The following is a 24,509-nucleotide window of genomic DNA, read 5'->3' on the forward strand; positions in this document are numbered from 1 at the left end:
GTCGAGCTTTGATATTTTCAGGCTTGGCGCTGCTGAGGCTTCCTCCTCCCACCCCCGTTCCCCCTCCAGCATTCCCGCCTCAGAAAAATCAATAGGAGTTTCAAGCTGAGAGGGAAGGCTGGAGGTTGGTGTTGCTGGGTAGGATGGGAGTTTTCCCCCTGGTTTGGGGCTCCAGCAGAAATCACCCCAACTTTCCAGCACCCTGTTGTTGTTGGTCCAGTAAAATTCCCAGGGGATGGAGCGGCTGTGCATGGATGGGTGGCACAACTCACTCCATAAATAAATACACACACTTTGGGGCCGGATGTGCAAACCAGGCTGCTGGGACAGGCAGAAAGGGCTTGGAGATGCTTTGTCCAAGCCAGCAGTAAAAATGAAACTTAGAAACAAACTTAGATCAACCAGGGATGATCAATTATCAGGGGGAAAAGGCAGGGCACCAAAGCACCTGGATACCAGTGGTTCAACCAGAGTTTGGGTTCTCCTCACCTCAACACAAGCCACCTACCCTTCTGTTTGGAGAGGAGAGCTGGGAGACATCCTCAGCAGCTCCTCATGGGCAGCAAAGGCTTCTGCACCTAAGGCACCTCCTTTAAACCCTTCCCTCCCAGCTGGGCTTCACTGCTCCCTCTGGGTGCCAGCTGAAACCATTTTAGAGCCTCTGGCTGGGCCAGGAAAGGCTGATCCATATTCCCGAGGCCTCATTGCTATTCTGCAGCTTCAGCTCATTAGTGCTGAGGTGCTACAAGAGCTTTGGAAGTTTCTGGGTGAGGTAGTTATTAGGGGAGGATTGAACACGTCTGGTACAAACCCCTGGCCTGGGTGAACTCTCTAATTTACACTATCGAGCGACAAGGTGCCCACAGGCCACCTGAACCAAAAAAAGCCCACCCCTATCCTAGATACGGGCTCAGCCACCATCTGAAAAATAAAAAAAAAAAGAAAAATTAAGCAAAATAAATAACCCTCAGCCCCAGAAAACTGGCTGCATCATCACACCCCCTGCTAATCCATTAGCCAGCCCTCCTCCGCACACGGCTCTTAGGAACAGCGTGAGCTCCAGCTCAGGAGCTCCTGGAGAGAACCACCACAGAATGGAAGCACAGAAGGGGTTGGGATGGAAGGGACCTTAAAGATCACCCAGTTTCAACCCCCTGCCATGGGCAGGGACACCTTGCACTACCCCAGGTTGCTCCAAGCCCCATCCCACGTGGCCTTGGACACTTCCAGGGATGGAGCTGCCACAGCTTCTCTGGGCAACTCGTGCCAGGGCCTCCTTGTTGTGTGTTTCAAACCTTTATTTTCCCCTTTTCAGTTTGAACCTATTACTCCTTGTCCTACCACTACAGTTCCTGATGAACCACCCCTGCAAAAGACCAGTATGACCAGTACAGACACCTGCACTGTACTGGGGGAGCACATTGGGGTCTGCCGTTTCAGAGGGGCTGCTCGTAAGGCTTTAGAAAGGGAAGGCCTCATAAGATGGCTCCAGCCTGTTACTTAGGCTAAGGAGAAGGGAGCTATGGGGGGGTGACTCAGCTGGAATAGGGGTAGAGAGAAGTGAGAGATGTGAGAGATGTGCTGTGTGACTGCCACATGTCCTCATCGTGTCCACTTCAGGGTGTGTGGTGGTTGGTTGACTTGGGCTTGTTGTGCCTTAAAACCATGATAAATGGCTAAGTGCTTAAAAAGGCTGGGGTTTTGGCAATGAAGAGCCCTCCTTCACACCTGCCTGGGGTTTTGGCAATGAAGAGCCCTCCTTCACACCTGCCTGGGGTTTTGGCAATGAAGAGCCCTCCTTCACACCTGCCCAGAGTCCCTGTGTCACTCATTATCACACTGCTCCCAACACTGTTCTCGGCACAGGGCAGGGAGAGCTGTTGGCCCTTCATCTGAGGAGGACTGAGCTGCTGCCACCCCTGGTCCCTGTGCCCCCTGCCTGTGCTGGCTGTGCTGAGTTTTCCCTTCTCAGCAGCGGGAGCTGTGTCCTTCTCACCCAGGTTTGGGCACTGCCTGTTCGCACCTCGTGACAGTCCCACGGGGGAGTCACCAGGCAGAAATAACCTCTTTTTGCCTCTCTTTGAGACAAATGGGGGGGAAAAAAAACACCTTTTCTCCTAATAAGGGAACTCAAAGTGATGAATTTTCCACTTCTCCTGAAGTTCTTTCCTCGGAGGCACTGATGCATTTTTAATGGTCTCGATGTAGCTATTAAGCTGGTAATTGGAACAGAGCAGACTCCAGCTCCCAGCAGGTCGGGCCCCCTCCAGGCGTGTCCCCACACCACACGGATGGGCGTTCCTGGGGTCCCTGCTCTCCCCAGCACCGCTGACTCCCCCCTCGGCTCCATTTCCCGGCAAAGCATCGCCACCAAGATCCCGGTGCTTGAGGGACGCGGTGTCCCCGACCTGGTCCTGCCTGGAGAGGGCTGACGGGGAAAATACTTGGGAAGGGAGCTGTTCCTTACTCCCAGTCCCTCGCCAAACCTGCAGCTCCATCCCCCATGGGCACGATGCCCCGGACCTCCTGCCCTAATCCCGGCCCAGGGAGGGCTGGGAAGTGCCCGGAGGGGGGATCACAGCAGCTTGGGAGGGAGAGAGGGGGCTCCGCCGGGTCCTGCCGCTGGTGGGGGCTCATCCCGCCGGGTCTCGATGGATGTTCACGCCCGTGTCCCGGTGGATGTTCATTCCCATGGATCCAGCTCGGTCCCGATGTGTCCCGGGGGATGTTCATTCCCGTGGATCCAGCTCGGTCCCGCCGGGTCCCGGTGGATGTTCATTCCCGTGGATCCAGCTCGGTCCCGATGTGTCCCGGTGGATGTTCATTCCCACGGATCCAGCTCGTTCCCGCCGTGTCCCGGTGGATGTTCATTCCCGTGGATCCAGCTCGGTCGCGATGTGTCCTGCTGGATGTTCATTCCCGTGGATCCAGCTCTGTCCCGCCGCGTCCCGGTGGATGTTCATTCCCGTGCGTCCAGCTCGGTCCCGCCGTGTCCCGGTGGATGTTCGTTCCCGTGGATCCAGCTCGGTCCCGATGTGTCCCGGTGGATGTTCATTCCCACGGATCCAGCTCGTTCCCGCCGTGTCCCGGTGGATGTTCATTCCCGCGGATCCAGCTCGGTCCCGCTCGGTCCCGCCGCGTCCCGGCGCCGGGCGCTGCCTCCCCCTCGCGGCCGCGGGCAGCGCCTGCTGCCCCGGGACCCTGGACTCGAGGGAATCCCCAGTCCATGGTGAGCCTCCCCCTGCCCCAGAAAACCACAGCCTCAGCCTCCTGCCCGGCCGCAGGAGCAGCAGAGCCCTGGGTATCCCCTGGCAGCGCTCCCGGGGGTGCCACTCCTGGGATGCTGAGTTGGGGTTCTCATGTTGTGCAAGCCCCATGCTGGAGCCTCCACAGCCTCCTGCACCCCCAGGGGGGATGCTCCAGGGATCCCATCCCAAGGGTCACAGCTTGTACCATCCCTAAATCAGCAGCAGCATCACCCCACACTATAGGGAGAAAGGAGGATCCCCCTCCAAGCTGCTGCCCCAAAGAGCTCCCAGCCGCTGCTCAAACAGCAAGAGGAGACAAGAATCAGGTTTGAGGGTGAATTTTATTGGAAATAAGGATGGGAGTTGAGGGGTACAGACCATTCCCAAAAATACAAGGGGAGAGGGGCTTCCCATGTGAGTCAAAATCCTTGCCCACCTTAAAGCCAAGCTGGCTCTCCCCAAGGAACTGCCACTGCAGAGGGAACGAGGTGGGACAGGGAAGCAGGGAGGTGCAAAGGGCAAAGGGACACGGGATTTGGACAGGTAAGACCTGTGTAGAATGAAGCAGAGGAGATGACACGGGGAGGTGTGGTGTGTTTGCCTCCTCAGCAAAGCCTCAGCTCATCCACAGAGGCCCAAGCCCACCCCAGAGCCATCTCCCCTGTGTTTGAAAGGGAAGATGCTCCCTTATCCCAAAATACAGAAATCAGGACTCTCTCCAGGAGGAGAAATGCAGAAAAAAATAAAAAGCATGCAAAAAAATTTTTTAAAAAATGAACACCATTCCCCAAAGCACCAAAAAAGGGTGAGATAAAGGAAGGGGAAAAGGGTTTAAACAAAGAGAGAAGGGAGAAAACCCAAAAGCTCAACTAAAAACAAAAATAATCCAAAGTAACCAACTATGAAAAAAAAATTACAATTGTACATCTCAGCGGCAAAGCTGTCAAATCAAACAGGTACAGGTGAGTGTTGGGTGGTTTGCAGAGCAGGATGAGGAGGAGGGAGACATGGAGAACATCAATCACTTCCTTATTTTCCATCCAGAGGTGGGCTGGGGGTCAGGGTCAAACCAAAGCTGAACAGGGTTTGTGCAGCTCCACCTGGGCTGGGTTCCCCAGGGTTTGTTGACTCAGGGAGGGGGATCAGAGGGATGGCACAGGAAAAGCTTTGGCTGTGTGATGCATCAAGGGCTGAAAACCATTTGCCCCAAAGCAGCTTTCCCAGGAGCAGCTCATGGGGATAGAAGGTGTGGAACACCCCAGCTCCCAGGCAGGGCGTCCCCAGCACTGCATCAAACCCTGGACTGCAGGAGGGGGGATAATGAATTTAAGGGAACATCATTCTTCATTGAGGGGGACCCTGAACACTGGAAATTCACCCTGAAATCCAGACCTCCAGGGCATGAATTTCAGGAATAACATTTTTAAAAGATTCAGTCAAAAAATAGATGCATTTCTTTAAAAAAGAAAGAAAAAAAGTAATCTTAGGCCAGAGTGTTTTCTAGTGACCCCTTCCCCACCTGCCCAAATTTAGCCAGAAAAATTGTTATTGTGCCAGATCTGCTGGCCACATAGACATCCACACATTCATCATTGATTTAAAAATATATAATATATATAGAGCACACATACACACACACACAAATATATATTAGAAAAGAAAAAAAAAATCCTTCAGAAAAACTCAATTATTAAAAAAAAAGAAAAAAGAAAAATAATAAACAAAACCAAAATCCACAGCCGGTTTATCCGTGATCATGTACAGTAGAAGCCTGAAACCCCTCCTGCTCCCCTGGCTCCTCAGGCTGGGAGCTTGGGGAAACACATCAGGTTTTCACAGTGGATTTGTCAGCAGGGAAGGAACTGCTCCTCCCTCCTCCCACACAGAAGGGCTTTAATTTATAGCGAGTTAGATCAAACCTAGGAAACACGTTACAAAGTCCATCATATATAGACATCAAATGTACAACTGCCCCAGGCCAGTCTCTGGGGTTTGGCTCTAGCTGCTACCCACAGGGGTTGGGGACAGTTTGGGACACCAGGGGTGCGAGTTCAGCCTCTGGAACAGTGTCACAGTGCGAGGTCTGACAGCAGCTCCAGGCTGGAAAGTAAATGGAGCAGAGACTTCTGAGGGAGCCAGGCAGGATGGAGGCAGCCAGGGCTGCAGAAGGCGATGCCCGGGGCAGGGATGTGACCTCCCAGCCCAGGGCCACGGGGAGGACAGGCAGCTGCTGTGTCTCCATCACCTTGTGCCCACGAGGGAAGGGATGGATGCTGGGTGAAGCCCCACGGGCAGGTGCGGGGACAGCGTGGGCTGCAGCTTGTGGCACAGTGGGCTCGTGGAAAAATGCCTTTTCCCCCCTCTCCTCAAGAGAGCAGCACTGATTGAGAGAGAGGGATGCCCGAGCTGGTGCTGCCTCAAAGGGTCCTTAAAACATTCCTCTGGTGTGAGCAGCAGCCCAGGGAGCTCCACGAGCCCCTAAAGCTGCGTGGGCTCCTGGGGGCAGAGAGCCAGGCACAGAGAGAAGGCAAGTGAGACCAGACTCCAGGGAAGGGGCTTTGGGCAGGCAGGCAGGAGTGGGAGAAGCACAGCAGCACTGATTCCCTCTGTCTTCCCCTGACAGCAAAGAAACACAACCCCCTGTGCTGTGCTCTGGCTCTGGGGAAGGGAGGTGGCCTCGGGCACCCTGTGCCTGCTCAGGCGCTGCTCCTCTCCAGGGACCTCCTGAGCCTTCAGAGTCCTTGGCTTGGCTGGGAAGGTGTTAGCTTCAAAAGGCTCCTCCTGGGGGATTTTTTTCTCAGGGCAAAGAGAAAAGAGATTTTGATGGGGCCAGAGATGCCCCCAGGCCGGGGTGGAGGATTTGTGATTTGTGCAGAGCACCGTGGTGAACTCGAGTCCTCGCTCGCTCTCCTGCGGGGAAGCCGGGCTGGAGGGACTGCAGGGAGCTGGGAGCTGGGAGTTAGGAGTCTTCCCCGAGGATCTCTGTCACAAAGGAGGCCATGTCAGTCTCTTTGGTGTCGTGCAAGGTGAAGAAAGGGTGTTCCTGCCAATGAGATCAAACAGAACATCAGCTGACACCACAGACCCCCGGGGGATGTCACACAGCTGGAGGGGGACTCCACCCTCCTCCCCAGACTCCCACGGACACCATTCTTCAGCTAAAAGATGAACTTTGGCATTTCTCAGTTCAGCCCCAGCAGGACACCCCACCTTGGCAGCTGTACTACCATCCTTCCAGGTCTAAACTCTCCAAGAGCAGATAGGACAGATGGAGAAAACACCTGGAAACCCTGACCTTAACACCCATGAAATCAACACACCTTTCCACACCTGTGACACATTACACCCATCCCGCTCTGTGCCTGAAAAGTCACCCACAACTTGTCCCATTTCCCTGCTGGACCACTGACTTGAGTTTCAAAACTGGGAATAAAGACCAGCAGAAACAGCTCTGCACTTACCATAAGTTCTAAATAGTTCATTCGCTCAGCTGGGTTCTTCCTTAAGCTGGAAGGGGAAAAAAAAAGGGACAGAAAGGCTGTGGGATCTTTTTCTTTTGCTGAATGTGGTCTGTCATAGGGGATCTCCCCTTCCCACCCAACATGAAATGCTGCACCCATCCCTCTCCCTCCTTGCCTGAGCAGGTTTGTACCACCAGCAAAGCAGCCAGGCAGGTAACTGGGAAAGGACAACTCAGTGTTTTGCCACAAAAAGCACAAGCCAAGCAGCTCTGCAGTCTGCCCCACACAGAGAACAACTGGGAAGGAGGGGATATGGTTTCCCAGCACCTGCAGGGTGAGCTTGCCTTTGCCTGGCAGCACCCAGGGAGCAGGGGACACCCTGGGGGAGCAGCTTCCCACAAAACCACAAAGCAGCTTTCACCCAGAGGCTGCCAGGGGGTGCTTCTGGTTTCACTGCCACTTTGCCAGAAAACACCAACATTTCAGCAGCAGCGACAGGAAAAGGGGAAGAGAAACCTCTGCACCTTCCAGCCAGCCTGGGTGAGTCAGGCTGAGAGCAAAACCAGTTTGGGCAGAGCTTCCTGCCATGCTGAGCACCAGGTACAGCGAGGAGGGCAGAAAAGGGCTAATAAAGGACAGCAAAGCCAGCCCCACGCTTCACTCCAACCCCCCCGGATCAGGGCTGCTCCTCAGGCAGGCTGGGAGAGCCAGCAGTCCCTGCTGGAGCCTCACCACTGTGCTGTGAAGTCCACGAACTCCTTGGAGAAGCGTTCAGGGGGCAGCTGGGGCGAGGGCTCCTCCACCACCTGCTTGAGCTGCTGGAAGGGCGTCCCCCAGGACTCGTACGGGAAGCGGAGAATGGCCAGCTCAATCTGGGGGTGGAGGCAGGGACACGTGAGACACACACCAGGCACAGCCCCACGATGCTCAGCCAGCTCAGATTCAAAGGAAAACCCTCTTTCCTTACAAACCATTTTCAATTTGGGTCATACCACCTTTTTTTTTCTTTTTTTTCTTTTTTTTTTAAAATACAAAGACCCAGAGGCCAAAAATACTTCCTTTTGAGGTTGGTTCAGCATATTAATGCATTTACAGGAAGTCACAAAAGATATGTAAAATGGGATTATTTAAAAAGATAATAGTAACAGCACACAGTTTCTGCACTGGCTTCCAAAGTGCTCTGCTTGCCCTAAGGCAGCCTCTGGGCCTTGGGCTGGCACTGCATGAGCTAAACACACAAAAAATCCACAAACCCAAGAAAAATTAAGTGCTAGAACATAATTTTGCCAAAACCACCTCAATTACTGGGTTCTTCCTACAAGTCACCCCTGCTCCATCCCTCATTTATGCAGGAAAAGGTTGGTCACAGCTCTTGGGTAGTCTCCTCATGCCAAGGATCAGCTCCTGTCTCAAAACGGGCAACAGAACCTTGAGACCTGCCTGGTAGGGTGTGATGTGATGGGAGGAATAACAAACCTGAAAGGACAGAGACTGGGACAGAGCCCAGGGTCCCTCCCTGCCTCTGGCTCAGGTCAGTTCCTGCTGCTGCAAAACTGAATGAAGCCACCAGCCCAGGAAGGCCTGGAACAGCCCTTCAACTCAATGGCTCACAAACTGTCTGGTCTGAAATCAATCCAACTCCCTCATAAAGAAAATAAACCTAAAAAACCCCAGGAAGCCAGCCCAGGAGGAAGACACAAGAGGGAACCAAACACTCTGGGGCTCCATTCAGCTGCAGGCTGGCCAACTTCCAGCAAGGTGTCCTCTCCCTTCCAGCTTTGGAAAGGTTTGGATATTCCATCACTCAGAGTCTCCCATCCCACAGCTTCCTGCAGCTCAGATGACATTCCTGATGACATTTCCAGTCAGCCAGACCAGCTCTGCACTGGCATGGGGACACCAGGGAGAGGGGCTTGGGTTTGGCACTTGGGTGTGGATGAGACCAAAGATGAGGGAATATTTGCCAAGACACAGCGTGCACAAACACAGGGATGCAGCCCCCAAAACAAAAGCCACAGCTAAGAGGGCACAGGAGAAATTCCTGAAAATAATCTACCCTCAGAGAGAGTCCCCTGGAAAGCAGGAGCTGTTTCCCAGGCAGCATTCCTTGGAGCCAACAGCTGGGATTTCCTTTGTCCACTGGTGCCAGAGGATCTCAGCAGCTTTCTGCAAGATCTGTTTCTTGCAGGAGGCAGATAAACCATCCCAAGCAGCTGCAATTTTGGAACTGAAAGCATTTCCCCTTCCTGTTGGCTGCTCTGAGCCACCCCGCAGGCAGGATTTGCTGCAAACCACACACAGCAGCTCTCAGTGCAGCAGGACTGGAATCCCCTGCAAGGCTCTGGTGACATGGGGGGTGAAGCAGGAAGGCAGAGCCCCAACTGCAGCAAACCCTGCTCCACTGACCACCCCTCAGCCAGCAGGCAGGGAGCTGCAGAGCAATTTAAAGCCAGACTCTTGGATACTCAGCGTGGATAGTCACTGTCATCCTGATATTGTCTGCTGGGAGCCTGAATTCCCTGGGTAATTAACCTCATTCCCTGAGCTGTCGTGCTCAAAGTGAGTCCTGCATGATGGGCACCCACCCAGCTGCCAGTGCTCCCAGCAGGGCACAGCCCCACCTGCCCAAACCCCATCCCAACCCCAGGGCTGCAGATCCAGATCCCAGTCCTTGGTGTTACCATTGTGATCCCAAGGCTCCAGACATCTGACTTCACGTTGTAGCCCTTCTGGTTCAGCTCAGGGTTTATTCTTTCTGGCTGCAACAGCAAAATGGGAGGTGTTAGCACTCCTGCTTTCCCAGTGCAAACCCCATAGAGCACATCTCTGGCTCCAAAAGCCAGGCTGGGTGGATTTCCCTGGCTCATGCCCCCAGGGAGGCAGGGTCTGAGGTTGAATCTAGCTCTGATGAAAGCCACATCTTGCTCCACACAACTCACATCCACTCTGCCTCTTTGCAGGAGAGTGAGACTTGCAGGATCCCTGCCTCAGGAGCACACACTTCCCACATGGATGCCACAGATGGCAAAGGGAAACTCATACTGACTTGGGGATGAAACTAAATGATCCTGCCAAGAAAAGCCTCAGCACTTTCTATCCAACAAGGAGCAGTGCCACAACCAGTTTTGTGTCCTTCTGCAAATGGAAGGGGCAGAGGGAGAGTCACTGTGGGATTAACTCAGAGCTGGGCTTAAAGGGAGGCTCTGCTGAGTCAGGGAGACCAGAGCACCCCTGAGTGGCTTTTATCTCAGGCTGGAGGTGGAACAGACTGATTTCTGAGCAGCAGCCTCTTACAGGCAGGGCTGAGGCTGCACAGGGTTGCACTTACAGCCATGTAGGGTTTGCAGCCAGCATCCATGGTCTTGGCAACAGAGTCCACCAAGTAACCACTGATCCCAAAGTCACACATCTTCACGTGCCCCTCCTTGTTGATCAGCACGTTGGAAGGTTTCACGTCTGAGAGGAAATGCAAGAGGGAAAATTTGGGTGTTTGCAGGGGTATTGAAGAGTCTGAGACAAAACTGACAACTCCCTGCAGGCCTGGGAGGGACCAGGCAGGCCCCAACACAGGGGAAGGGAGACAAAGCCCCACCAGTCTTATTGCAATCAAAGTTATTCACAGGTGAACTCCAACCATGTCCTTAGGGAGAACAAGTCCCCTCTCCAACCAGGCAGGTCAAAAGGTTCAGATAAAATATTGAGGAGTTTATCCCCAGCTCCTTAGGAGAGATTTATGTGGCCAGCACAGCCTTAAAAGCACAGCTCCACCAAATCTTCAGGAGAGTTTGTCTCATGCACAGCCTGATCTGTCCACAACTACACCAGGGACTTCACCAGGGTGGAGAGCAAGACCTGGGTGTTACAATTCCCACCTGTGAATTTGTAAGGTCTCCTCCAGCCCTCACTTTGCTAAAACTACCCAGCCAGGAGGATTTGGAGATTTTATTTCCAAGAGCTGCCTTCAAGGCACCTCTGTACTCCAAGAAGGACAGAGATGCTCATAAAATACAGGTCATGAGGAACTCTGCTGTTAAATTCAACCCTTCATGTGGAAAGGAGGAAGAGAACAACACCCTGCAGAAAGGGAAGCATCTCAGGAACTGAATGAAGCCACCAGCCCAGGAAGGCCTGGAACAGCCCAATCTGGGGGTGGAGTTTTGTCCACCACAGGGACACAGCACACCTGGAAAGGAGCCCTCCCCTAGCTTATTTCAAGGTTGGATCTCCAGCCACACTCCACTAAACCCATCCAGCATTTACCTCTGTGGATTACAGACAGTTTACTGTGCAGGTGCTCCAGAGCTCGTACAATCTGGGGATAAAAGAGTGGAAAAGCACTCATCAGTCACAGGCAGCAGCAGCCTCTCACTGCAAACACACCACAGCCCTCAGCAGAGACCTCCAGCAGGCTCAGGGGATGCACAAATCCATCTAAGGACCCAAGAGCCACTCACAGACACAGCCATTTTCCCCAAAATGTCTTCAGGGATGGTTTTCTTCTTCTCCAGTACTTTCTTGTAGAATTTATCTAGGGAAGTGTCCATAAGTTCCATGCAGATCCACACGTCACCCTGCAGATGGAGAGAAGGCAGCTAAGAGGGAAGTCCCTGGAAACCCAGGGGAGATAAAGAGCTGGGCTGAAGAACACTGAGTTGTTTTGGGGACAGTTTGGTGCCTCCAGTGCAATCCCAGAGCCCCAGGTGGCCCCAGGCAGGTCAGTACCTCACGGAAGAGGGCTCCGTAGAAGGTGACTGTGTAGAAGCAGTCAACTGTCCTCATGGAGATGTCCAGGTCCATCAGCAACCTCTTCTGCTCCTGAGTGTTCACAGTGGCTCGAATCCTCTGAAACAAACATGAAACAACAAGAGTTTGGTGTAGGTGGGGTAACCAGATATCAGATATTCAAACAGTAGAAGATATTCAAACATTTGTTTTAGGTTGGCTAACTGGCCAATCTGCATGGTTAAAAGCAAGCAAAGCAAAAAGGCATAACCATAACTTTTGATTGAGCTCCTTGAATCCCCCAGCCTGACTCAGGACCTGCAGTCCTGGGGCCAGGGTGTTTTATCCTTATTTTGCAGCCAGCAGCACCCAGGAGGAGACGCCCAAATTGCCTCTGCCAGACAGAACCTTAACGAATGCCAAACCCTTGGCACGCTCTGCAGCGGGTGCAGGGCCAGGCCAGCAGCCTGGACAGGCACTCTGCCATGCCAGCCTTACACTGCAGGCACCAATCCTGGATTCCCAAGGCTGTTATCAATCCCACCAGTGCCCAGCCAGTATCAGCACAGACCCTGCACTGGCCAAACCACACCAGGAACACCAGAGGCTGCCAAAGCCAGATAAACCCACCCTCGTTTTACCACAACCAGTGGAGCTCAGCAGCTCCTCTGCTCCCTTGGGGCTGCCCCTCGTGATCCCCAGCCCAGCCAGGCGTCCCCACCCAGCCAGGTGTGCTCACCTTCACTGCCATGATGGTGCCACTCTGTGCGTGCCGCACCTTCTCCACCACGCCGTAGGCCCCACGGCCCAGCTCTGAAATGCTCACCAGGTCATCAGCTTCCACCTCGAAGTTCTTTAGGGAGAGAGGACAAAATGGCATCAGGGACAAGCAGGTTTATCAGCAAGGACATCAGCAATGCTGTCAGCTCGCTCATGCAGGGCCTTTCGAACTATGGAGGACTCCAGAGGCGCCACGCTTGGAGACGATGGGGGTATTTTTGGCTCTGTTAAATCACAGCCCAAACCCTCTCACCTCACACTCACCAGGGTTCATTTAATTCCCCCTCTGCAGCTGGAGATCAGGACTTTCATCCTTTAAGCCCAGGGAACTTTGCCACTGGAAAGGGCACCAAAGGTTGGTGCCTCGCTGCCTGTGAGGGATTACCCACACAAGGGTATTTCTGCAGTTGCTGAACTATTTGCAGGATTTTAACAGGTCCTGTGCCAACGTGGGCAGCGGTCAGGAGCCTCCACCACGCTCCAAACCCCTGTGTGCAGCCAGGGATCCCTCCCCTCTCCCCACATCCCAAAAATCATCAGTCACAAAAACCCCTCTGTGTGTCTAACAACACTTGTGCAAAGCCTCTCTTAGACAGGCTGTGCACAGCGACTCCATTTCTAATTATCAGTGAGTTCACACAGGTTTTACCCACTTTCAATACCTTCTCCTACCACCAAAAAGCTGCCAGCAAGGTAAAACCTGAGTTAACACCAAGAAAAACAACTACCTAAGCTGTGAAAAAACCATGGCCAGCGCTCACCCCAGCGAGTGCCTGACACTGCAGGGAGCCAGTGAGCTCCTGCACCAGCCACAAACAAGTTTCCCTAAAGCCACGTTCCCCTGTAATTGCTGGCTCTGCTGGGCAGGGCACCAACCCAGTGACACACGGGCTATTTTTGGATGCTGCATTCATGGCTCCTAATAAGTCACAGGCCTCCTTTCAGCCAGCCTTTATCCAGCCTCCGGTCTCAGGGAAGGAAAATAATACCAGGATGCCAAAGTGCCCCAGCGGCCACAAAGGCAGCCAGGGTGGGAAACGAGCACGGCACAGCTCCGGATACGGAGCCCGAGCTACGCCCTGAGCAGGGAGAGAGGAAACGGCCTCTGGCTGGGACATGTGGCTGCCAGACTCTGGCCAGCACTGTCCCCTCAGCACGGGCAGCAGCCACCAGGTCTGCCCGACCTTCCTGCCAGCCCTGGCTCCAGCCAGATGTGGCTGCTGATTGCAGCCAGCTGTGGCGGGCAGGGAGGGCTGAGCTCAGCGCTGAGCTGTGCCCTGCCCAGCACAGGAAGGTGCCAGCCCTTTCCTGGCCAGGATGTGGATCCTGAAGTGAGGAGAGCACGGGCAGCAGGCAGAGGAGCAGTGCAGGCTCGCAGGGGCCTCCAGGAAGGATCTGGTGGTGCTTTTTGGACACGTGTTCTGCAGTTGTTCCTGGTTATTGTGTTTTTCCTTTCCTGGCATTGCCCCAAGGCTCCCAGCACGCTCCAGGAACCAGCCCTGCCCAGCAAGAGGTGATGGATGCACCCACGGAGCCCTCCCAGGACAATGGGATGCGTGGCATGGCCTGTGCACATCCCAGGGACCCGAGGTCACCACCCACCTCCACTCCTGAAGCTGGACTCCCGCCCAAGTCCTCTTCTCCATCATGTTACTCCAAAATACCCGGACCTGACCCTTCCTGCAAACACTGGAGCAGGCAAGGAAGTGACTCTAGAGAGTTTTCCCTAGGCTGCAGCACTGTCCCCTTGCACACACAGTGCCCAGGCTGTCATGGAGAGCATCTCTCCCAGAGCTCCTGCTATATATATAACACCAGGCCCAGAAAACAGCACAGGCAGCAGGATTGTTCCCTGGACCCAGCCAAAGCTTCCTCTCCTCAACCCTAATCCTTGCACTGAGGCCAAGGGACCCAGATCCCATCAGCCAAGCCACCTCCCAGCCTGGAAGGGTCTAGATATAGGGCTGATCCAATGCAGGCTATTTTTAGCTCATTTGCAAAGAGCTTCTGCAGCCCCAAGAGAGCCCATAACAAGAGAACGAAATAAAAGAGGGACAGTGGCTATTTCCAGCAGTGTTTTTCATCAGGTCACTAGGAAAGACTTTGGAGAACCAGAGAGAAACCTTGTGCCCAGCTTCTCCTGGGCCTCAAGCAGCAACACAGACCTGTGGGTAGGCAGGATAAAGGGACTCTGTTAGGGGCAGTCAGGCCACCCTCATTTAGGACAGATGGGTTGGATCATCCAAGAATGGTTTAGATTGAAAGTTGTATCCCATGAGGCTGCAATCCTGATCTGGCAGGTTGCAAGGCACAATCCACAGAGCTCTCCATGCCCAGGGAAAACCAAACTGGAAGGAAGCAAAAAAAGAAACCCCATTGACACGTACTTTATCTCCAATGGTAATGAAGGCCCTGGAGTCCAAGTTCCTCGGGGGCCTGCAAGAAATGAGACAGAATCAGGAGAAAGCTCAGCTTTATTCACCCTCTTGGCTAGAGCCAGGTTTCACATTCCTTTGAGCACTTTCAGCTGCTGCTTTTCCCCCTTGCCTGACTGTAGGTTCCAACCAGCCCCCTCCAAACACCCACAACAGTTTTAAATCGTGCCAGTAACGCCTCACCCCACACCCATGGGGCACAGTGAGAACCCCAGGGAGTCAGCCAGGTGAGACATGCACCAAACCACCAGGCTGTGAAAACATTCCTGCTCGGGAGAGGAGCCTGAGGAGCTGAGATGAGACGTTTCTGTGGCAGAGCAGCTCAGCTGTCATGTTTTGACAGGCAGGTGTTGTACCAGCACAGCCACGTAGCCCGAAACGCACGCGAGGGAACAGGTAATTCCTCCCCTGTGAGTCATTTGTGTACACTCTGCTGCCTGTTCCAGGCAGGCAGAGCAGGCAGCACTTTGGTGTCACCCTTTGCACAACACCAGGCAGGTGAAAGTTGTGCTTTATGGCTTTTTTCCTTATTGCTGCCCACTTCTCTTTCTGGGCAGCACGGTACTTTTAGAGCCACCAGGAGTGCTGTGCCCCTTGTGCCTCACTTCTGGGCTCTCCCCATCCCCTGGGAGCTTCTAAAGAGCAGAGATTGCCCAACTGGCTTGGTCTCATCAGTACAGCCTCCAGCTTCAAGGAAGTACTTTGGGCTCTGAGCAAAAGCCTTGCACTGTGCAAATATTTGCACTGCAGCTTGAAAAGCAGGGAGAAAAGGAGCAGTGGGCAGCTTGCACCAGCCTCTGGGCATGCAAAGCCCTGCAGACTGCAGCATGAGGCCTTCTCCAGGGGAAATTCAAACCCTGGCAGCAGCAGAGACAGATGTGCCTGTGGGGGAAGGAGGTGCTTGTCACAGGCAGGGCAGGGCTGTGCGAGGCTGCACAGCATCAGTGAGGGAGCTCCCCTGCCTCCCCCTCTCTACCTGGGGTTTTCAGCAGTGATATTTCCCTTTTGGGGACTTCACTGCTCTCCTGGAGTTCTCTAGAACAGGTTTCTGGAGCAAACAAGGCTCAGCAGTGGTGATGCAGCCTGAAGTGTTTTGGAAGAGCACCATGGAAGTAGAATTTTAGCAGTCTGCTCTTTGTCAAACCAAGCACTGCTACCCTGGGCTCTCCCCCATGGCATAACAAGCATCAGCAGCTCAAAGCAAACAGGGCAGGGAGAAATTCCAGTGCCCTGAGATACTGCTGGGCACTGGCCCCAAACAGCACAACAGTGCAAGATGTCTGTGGCCTCCTTTTAGCAGGGTAAGGAGCTGCAAACAACTCAAACTAAACCTGATACTCAGGTCGTGTAAAACACTCCCCAACCTTTGTGCCTCTGGCTTCTGTCGTGGTCCAGCTACCACCACCTCTTCTCTTCCCCTGCACTCAAATTCTTCCCCCAGGAAGATTCACTCTCTCTACCACATCTTTGCCCTTTGGCATTGGCAGAGCCATGGCAGAAAGACTGGGGAGAGCTCCCCAGAGGATTGTGAGTCTTTGCCTTTAGCACATTTCCTATCAAACATCTCCCAGAGCGACACACGCTGTGCACATGTCTGCACACACGTGTGCAATTCCTTCTCATCACCCACGAGCCCCAGCTTTAGAGAAAAGAACAACTACGCTGATTTTGGGAAGTCTTCACAGGCCATTCCCCTCGAGGAAGTGCCCAATCCAGCTCTGGAGCAGCTCTAAGCAGCAGAGATCCTTACGTGGTGTTGGCCACGGGTGGTTTGATGGGGACACATGTTATCCTCAGATCCCGTTTCTTCTTGCCTTTCACTGGAAGAGAAGATGCACACGTGAGGTGAGCAAATGGATTCTTGCTTTTTTCCTTCAAGCACCCTTTTCCCAGCAGCCACTAGGCAGGAATGCATGGCTTGCACCCCTCACCAAGGTCAGCAAAATGCCAACAAGGTCACAGTGACCACTTGCCCAAAATTTCAGGCAAGAGCCACAGCACAAGTGGATCTCAATGACACTGCTGAACACTGCTCTGTAGAAATAGCCAAGGGTGCACTAACAGAATATTTTCCAGGTCTTGGAGCCAAGCACTGCACCCCACAAGTGCTCTTTACCCTTCATGGCCATTAACAGTCCCCTCTCTTTGGGATTTAAACCCTTTCTGGGGTAAAAGCTGCAATTTCTGCTGGACACTTACCTGGTTTGTGTGGCTCCAAGGATCCTTTGGAATCTGAAAGAGAAAAACGAGACACCAGCTCAGACTTGATGCTCCAGCCAAAGCAGAGAGCAGCCCTGTACCCCTCATGGCTCATGGACCCAGGAGAGTTCCAGGAGAGGGAGGCAGCTGGGCTTTGGGAGCACAGCCAAGCCTGGCCCCATCCCCGTTTCTCCAGCCACAAGAGGTCCCCACACCATTAGTGATGTGCAGGGCTCCCAAAAAACATTCCCTGTCCAGAGGCTCCTTGACCCCCAGGGCCCCAGCCCCAGCCTGGCCTTCCTGGGAAGAGCCAGAGCTGGATCTGGCATGGAGAGCAATGACCATGAGACATCCAGCAAAAAATCCAACAAAAGCACTCCAAAATCCAGCAAAAGCAAGGGGTTGGTCCCAGCAGGATAGGGGACACCCCAGCCACAACAAATGGAAAATAGGGAAAAACCAGACATGAGCTGACTGTCAACCAGCAGTGAATCCCTCACAAATCTGGGATTGCACAGGCTGAGGCACCAGGACAAGGCACCAGGAGTGACTGGCAAGAGGATGCTCTTGTCCCCCTCCTCCCAACTCCAAACAGCCCTGAGATAACAACACCCACTGCTGCAGAGGGAAACAGGGCTCAGGCAGGGCCAGAAACCTGCAGGTGAAAATTCCATCCCACCTCCCTGGGAAAACAAACTGACCCCAAGGGGCTGAAAGTGCAGCAGCTGAGAGCATGGAGGTCCTGATCCCCCCAGGAGAGACAAGGGGGCAGCTGCACTGTGCAGCTAAAGCTGCTGTGGCTGCACAGAGCTGGAGGATCCATTAGAAAGCAGGAATATCAAGGTGTGCTCCAGGCACGGGGCTGGGAGCAGACAGCTCAGCGTGGCCTTGGACAGCCTTTCAGAACAGCTCCTACCTGCCTGGCTGCTGGGAGCAGGAGTGTGGACAAAGTCCAGCACTCCAAAGGCTGCCAGGGAAGGGAGGGGAGAGCGAGGAGCTGGAATTTCAGGAGACAGCACTGTGCAACAGCTCCTGCAGCTGCAGCAGGACAGAAGGGAGACACATGCCCAGCATGTCTCCAGCTCTGACAGCTCCCAGCCCTGAGCCCTGCCAGCTCCAGGACAAAACAGGTGCCTGGGACTCACTTCTCCAGCCCTGTCCCTCCCCAAATGCAAACCTCCCTGAGGTTGTGGGTTAAAGCTGGTCTGCAACACATTGCAAAGGTCCCACCAGCAGGACCAGCAGCATCCCTCCCTGCTGAGGGGATCAGCACAGATCAGTCCACACCCCCACCTTATCTGCCACTTTTCCTGCATCAGAGCTGAGCCAAAGGCTCCAAGACCAGCACAGTTTCCATGATGTGAACTTCCAGCTCAGTGAAACCAGCACACGAGCCACTCCACCCCAAACCCATCCCGCTGGGATGGAAACCACCTGACCATGTCAGAGCAGTCACAAGTTCTAATTTGTGAGCCTGCAGAGTTTCCCTTCCCCATTGCCCACCCAGCAGGGCTGGAAGGGGCACTATGAATAGCCCCACACGCCCACTGATGGCACTTGGCAAAATACCCAGTGGAGCAACGACGGGAGCAAACACAAAACGGAGCCAGAGGAAAGATCCTGGCCGTGGGCTCAGCAGTGCCTCCCCTTCCCACTCCCAGCTTCTTGCTATTCAGTGTGGGAGGCCAAGAACAGAATCTAGAAACTGGGGTCCCCTGAGTCCTTCTGTACTTGGGCAAGTTGGGGAGTTGCTGTGGGCACCCATCCTATGCCAGGGGATGGATTTAGCTCCATGCTGAGCCCTTCACCCCCAGGACCTGCTCCAAAACTCAGTTTGGTCTCTGCTCCACACACAGGTTCCCCCTGCAGCAGTTACCAGCCAGACCTCCACATGAAGCCCTGAAATCCCCCCATGCTGGCTGGGATTCTGCTCCATCTGTTTGCTCTCCCTCTCCCCAATTGCCATAGTAACCCCGCAGAGCCGGCACAAAGCGCCTTCTGTGCCACCAGCAGCTCCCCTGGCACCACGGCTGTGACTCACAGGGCAGCAGCAGGGACCACAGACACCCAAGCCAGGCCTCTGCAGGATGGCCTCAGCCCTACCTCAGCCCTTCTGGGCTTGGAGGGAGCTGGGAGCACCCAGTGTGGGGTTGGGAATCACAGGGTGCCTTGTCCAGCGGAGCCAAAGGTTGCAGGCAGGATTTGCAGCATGGGATATCAGAGCAGCAAGGGACACAGAGATTCCCTGTTCCAAACCACCTGCTCCGTACAGGAGAGTCTTTTGATGTGCACTGGCCATGAACTCTGCTGCCACAGGCACCCTGCACACTTCCCTGTACTCCCAAACTCCCACCCTTAACTTCCCAGAGGTGGAATCAGCAACCATCCCTTTCCCAGCCCATCCTGCTTAGCCCCAAAAAGCATTTCCAACATAAAAAAGCACTGATTAAAGCAGAGGTATTACACCACCACTCCCAGACTCTGCCTGGGCCACCTGTGAAGGGCAGAAAACCCAGCTCAGCCCATTTCTGCAGGAATAAAATCACCCAGGATGCTGCCCTGCAGCCAGGGAGCTGAGGCAGAGGTTGGATTCGTTTGTTACAGCTCTCCTAAAATTTGACACGAGATTTCCAGCTCCCAAAGGCTGGCCTGAACTACTCTTTGCTGTAAGCTTCTCCCATTGCTTGTGGCACCAGTGCCTCTCCCCAAGGAGAGCCCATGCCCCGTTCAGGGTGAACAAGAACGCAGGGAAAAAACAGGGAAAGGAATAAAAAAAAGTGAAAAAAGAGAGAAGCAGAAAGGCAGTGGGATGGGCATGACATGACCCTGCAATTCAAGCCTTTCAGCCCCCGCAGGCAGCTGCTGTCAGCTCCTTCCCACTGGAGAGTCCCTGGCACTGCCTCCCCTACCCTTGAGACTCAGCACAATCCCTCCCACATTTGGGATCCCGTGAGGGTCCCTGCAGGAGGAATTGCTAGAATGTGCAAAACTGCTTATGTCACCTGAAAATCCTGGAAATGCTCCAGTTTCCCAGGGCACTGGGCTCTTGCAAGAGGGGTGTCTGCAAGCACAAGTTCCCCTCAAGAGATCCCTCTGCAAAGGCCAAAGGCAGCAGCAGGACAAGGCAATCTGGGGATGTGTCCTGGTTATCCCTGCAAGCTCCAGGGCTCTGCTGCCAGCCCTGAGCCCACAGGATGGCAGGGCACCATTCTGGGCACAGGAAAGGGCTGCCAGCCACAGACACACACAGCACAGTGCCCTGCACCCAGGCAGGGGAAAATTAGCTGACAGAAGTTCCTGGTGCGGATGAAATTGCAACCCACGTGACGCTGCAGGCACGTAACTGCATCCTTTATGCTAAGAAAGGAACCATTTCCTCCTAAAGAGGAAAAAAAAAAAAAAAGCCCAACGAGATTTTTTCTCATGCTATAACCACCACCAGTTAAGAACCACCAGACATTTCCTGGAACTGCCTAATTTAACACCAGAATCCTCATTTTTGCCACCACCAACTTCAGCCCCATTAAGCTGCACCTCTCCACGGGAGGTTTTTCCTTCCCACTCTGCTGGCGTGGGCGGAGAGAAATGAACAGGACAATCTAAAGAACTGCAAATAAAACTATTTGCCTGAGTCGACCTTTGAAATTAAACCTCACCACTGCCTCTCCAGGGCTCTGGTTGTAGCCCCAGGTGAAGTCCTGGGCACAGGAGGCTGCTCTGAGAGCTACGCTGCTTTGTTAGTGCTGGGGGAAATGTTTTGAATGCATCCCGGTTCTCCTCGATCCAAGGAGGAGAGTCAGATGGCATGGATAGGGCAGAAGGCTGGAGGGTAGATCCCAGCCCTGCTGCAACTAAAGAGCTGGAACAAAAAAGCATGAAGGAAAAAAAAAAAAAAAAAGAAGAAAAGAAAGGAAATAAATTGGAGGCAGGATGCAGAGCAGAGAGGGGAATTTGGGTGCTTGGTCATGAGAGCCAGCTCCTCACAGGCACACTTTGTCCTGTTTTCCACCGTTGGGAGTGGAAAAAGCTATCCATGGAAGTGGAAAAAGGGCTCTCAACCTGCTGAGAGCCGTCACTCATCAGCCGCCGAGGTCCCGCTGCAGAGGGGCTCCCGCGGGTCAGCGCGCTCCGCACTTCTGCAAAACTGCCAGCGAGCAGCAGGAAAAAACCACGCTGCTCAAAAAGCCCCTTGCAGCCCCAAAACAGCCTCTCAGCCTGTGCTGAATCAGAGCTGCTGACTGCTGGGGCCGTGGGCACCCACCTTGCCCATGCAACAGGCAGGGGACAGCCACGAAGAGCTGCTGGAAAACCCTGCGTCCCAGGAATGCAACTCAAACCGGAGCCAGAAGCCAGCTTCACCCTCTGCATATTTTCCTTCAGACATGCTGGATTTGATTTTTTTTTTTTTTTTTTTACAATTAAGATGCCAGAGTTTTAACCCCACAAAACATGCAACTTTTTCAGCGCTTTAAAAATAGATCCCCAGCTGCAAAGAGCGACCCCCTGCCCAACCCAGGAGGAACAAAACCGCGTGCATTGACCCCAGAAAGTTACACAGCCCCTTTTAGCACCAAAACCAGCCCTGTGCTCTCCCCCACCACGTGTTTTGGAAATTGCAACATCTACCTTGCTTCTTGTCCATGGTTTCCCAGAAATGAAGAGCAGCGCCTGCACGCCTGGCACAAGACAGGGATGGGGGCGGACTGGAGGAGGGAGGGGAAAAAATTCCCGCAGGATCCAGCGCACGGCACTTCTTGCAAGCACCGATGATTCTTTTCAGTGGGAATGCATGGCCCCAAGCACCCGCTGGCTTCACAGAGCCCTCCTCGCCTGGTGTCCCCAAATCCCAGGGGTCCCCAAGGCTGGGAGCAGCAGCCAAGGCAAGCGGGGGGAATTGGGGAAGGTAGAGCCGCGTTCTTCCCTCATCGGCAGCTGCCGAGGTTGGCCGGACTCGGCTCCGATTACCCTTGAAAGCTCAACAGTTGTAAAAACTGCAGCAGAGAAATAGCAGGTGACGTCAACAGGAAACTGGTGGGGAGCCAAACTCCAGCTCCGGGAGCTGCTGAAGCGCTGGATTGCTAAAGTGCATCCCGGTGGGACACGTTCTCTTCCCACAAATTCAACCATTCCGAGCCAGCCCACGGGCCCAGGCATCCCACCAGAGTGACCCTTGCTCCAGGACAGCCCTGGCACCAACCAGCAGTGCCCAGGCTCGCTGGTTTGGGCACCAAAGGGGGGCTGGGATGGAAAGAGGTCACGTTTTGTTGTGCTGCAGGTGACACGTTAATTGCTCTGCCACTAACAACTATTACCACAACAAATAGTAGAAATATTGTTCCATGACAATGCCAGCTCGGAGCTCAGCAGCTATTCCAGGGTGACAACCGAGATGGCATCTCTGGTAGCAAAATATAAATTGCTGCATGCACTTGGCTGGGAAATAGCAAGGGAGACTGGGAAAATAAAAGCATTCATTTCTCTGCAAGCACGTGCAGGAAAAGCCATGGCCAAGAGTTGCTGCTCTTCCCTTTCCCTTAAAGCTGCTCCAGCAGAAGCCAACGCTGATGTTCCTGATCAAAGCCAGGCTCAGCTCTGACAGGCTGCAGTTTTGTTTTCGATTTCCCTGTCAGCCAGGAGGGGAGACACTGTACCAGATTCTTTACCTTAAACTAATTATAGAAAATCTACCAGTGCTTTGCTGCTGAGCTCTCTCCAAACTCCAGGCTGTGCTGGACCAGGCACATTTGCAGGCTGAAAAGTCAGAGGTCAAGGTAAACGCACATACCAACATAATGAGTGGCTCTAATTTTAAATAGTGTTTATGTAAGCCCCAGAAGGACTGCAGAAGGTATTTTCTCAGGCTCATTTCCACTCCCAGGGTATAGTTTCAGGCACAGATCATCAGCACATAAAGGATGCTGACGCAGGAGCTGCTCTTGCAGATGGCACTGAGAGCCACCAGCACCCATCCCTGGCACTCCTGGGGAGAGCAGTGCTGTGCTGCCCTCCCATCACTCACTCTATTAACAGCTAATTCCCTCTCACCCAGACACAGACACTCCAAGGATCTTTACAGACACCCACAGAGTCAGAGCTGCTTTGGAGCAGAAAGTCCCTAACCCAGCAGGTGGGATGGGAAAGAAGATTTCCTTTGAGTTTGTCCTGTTGGGTTTCAGCGCCCGAGGACCAGGGGTGGTGTAAATCTGAGCTTCCTGACATCTCAAAAGCATCTTTAAAAATAAACAAACAAGGAAAAAAAAAAGTGAAGAAATAAAAACAAACCCAACCATCCTTTCAAGTCTCACTGTTGGGAACTGTTTCAAAGGTTTGCTGGTGCAGTAGGAATAACCAGGCGTGCACCATTTGCCAGAATTATCCAAACCTTTATAGGGCACAGGTAATCCCAGGGGAACAAAAAGCATCAGGTGGTGTTAACAAAGCCTCCCCATGAGGGATGTCACCCCAAAACAGGTGAGGGATGCTGGGAGAGCAAATCCTGGGAAGAATTCAGGCACTTGCAGAGGGTCAGGTATGCCAGGGCAGAGCTAGGGACGAGGATGGCTCCCATCCCTCCCAGCAGCCTCCTGCCAGGGGGCTGGCTTGAATAAGGGGAAGAGCACACCCACAAAAACAGCAATGAGCTCAAACAGTGCCCTGCCAACACCGGGCCCCTCTCCCCACCCTTCCCCTGTGGACACACAGCCCCTCCCGAGGCCACTTCAGTTAAGGCTGGGTCACCATCACAGCCAGGGAGTGGAGAAGGGGACGAGCTGCTTTGCCACGAGTGTCCCATTTGGGGCTGGAAAGGAGCTTTTGATAGGCATGTTTGGGACAGACCACAAAATTAATTACTTCACCTGACCCCTAAGTAGAGCTGTTGTCTAACCATGGGGACAGTCTGATTCTCATAGAATACTTCATTCCCTCTGCTCAGAGACAAGCCCACGCACCAGCTGGCTGTCCCATCCCAGCACACACTGCCTGATGACCTCACATCTCCCAGGAATGGCAGCAGCTTCCCTGGTCAATGCTGCAGTGCAGGCACTGCCCCAGTCTGGGATGTGCCCACTGTTCCACACATCCCATGGGAATGCCTCATGTGCCCCACGGGACACACGGGCTGGAAACTGCTTGAAAACAGAGCCTTTGAACTGAACCCAGGTGGAAAAGGAACAGTGTTATCCTTCTCACCCCCCTGGATGGGGCAGGAGATGGTCCATGGTTGGGGACAATCAGAGGATGGCAGGATGTCACAGCCACAGTGCCACCTGCTCCGGATGAGACTGTGCAAGGGAGAAGGATGTGACATCCCAGTGTCCAGCGAGGAATTTGGGGATGGGCACTTCAGCCAGAGTCTCTGACAAGCAGAGGCATTGGCACAGCCACCTCTGGGGCTCACAGCCACACCCGGGCTCTGTGCAGCAGCCAGATAACACTGGGGCAGCCCCGGAGGATGTCACCGCCCAGCCACATTCCAGATGTATTTTTAGGTTACCTGCACAACCTCGAGGGCTGGAAAAAACGTTTGATTTTGTCCCTGTGTATCAGCCTGCTCTTGCCCAGCCCCGTGACAATGGAACACAAGGGCTCCACTCCCACATGTGACCAGAGGCCAGACTCCCCTCAGGAAGCTGAGAAGCCCCTCTGGCTGACACTGACACGGT

The 24,509-nt window shown here is 53.8% G+C and overlaps 1 protein-coding gene across 3 annotated transcripts in view; it reads right to left on the bottom strand.

The window, feature by feature from the left end:
• Nucleotides 1–3,570: 3,570 nt before the first annotated feature.
• Nucleotides 3,571–24,509, bottom strand: part of MAP2K3 (mitogen-activated protein kinase kinase 3) — a 30,117-nt gene continuing 9,178 nt past the window's right edge. The window contains exons 1-13 of one of the 3 annotated variants that reach the window (XM_059861383.1): nucleotides 21,472–21,823; nucleotides 16,846–16,878; nucleotides 16,397–16,466; nucleotides 14,599–14,647; nucleotides 12,171–12,284; nucleotides 11,432–11,551; nucleotides 11,164–11,280; nucleotides 10,970–11,021; nucleotides 10,038–10,165; nucleotides 9,391–9,468; nucleotides 7,442–7,581; nucleotides 6,710–6,755; nucleotides 3,571–6,291 (exon numbers count right to left, since the gene is read on the bottom strand). In XM_059861383.1, the coding sequence (XP_059717366.1) occupies nucleotides 6,208–6,291; nucleotides 6,710–6,755; nucleotides 7,442–7,581; nucleotides 9,391–9,468; nucleotides 10,038–10,165; nucleotides 10,970–11,021; nucleotides 11,164–11,280; nucleotides 11,432–11,551; nucleotides 12,171–12,284; nucleotides 14,599–14,647; nucleotides 16,397–16,466; nucleotides 16,846–16,878; nucleotides 21,472–21,487 (1,047 nt within the window). In that variant the 5' untranslated portion in view covers nucleotides 21,488–21,823 and the 3' untranslated portion in view covers nucleotides 3,571–6,207. Of the gene's footprint in view, nucleotides 6,292–6,709; nucleotides 6,756–7,441; nucleotides 7,582–9,390; nucleotides 9,469–10,037; nucleotides 10,166–10,969; nucleotides 11,022–11,163; nucleotides 11,281–11,431; nucleotides 11,552–12,170; nucleotides 12,285–14,598; nucleotides 14,648–14,829; nucleotides 14,944–16,396; nucleotides 16,467–16,845; nucleotides 16,879–21,471; nucleotides 21,824–24,509 lie in introns of those variants that run through there. The other 2 variants (XM_059861384.1, XM_059861386.1) reach the window with 2 other exon arrangements.

The sequence above is a fragment of the Haemorhous mexicanus genome, chromosome 17 (assembly GCF_027477595.1).
Source record: "Haemorhous mexicanus isolate bHaeMex1 chromosome 17, bHaeMex1.pri, whole genome shotgun sequence".
Classification (NCBI taxonomy): domain Eukaryota; kingdom Metazoa; phylum Chordata; class Aves; order Passeriformes; family Fringillidae; genus Haemorhous; species Haemorhous mexicanus.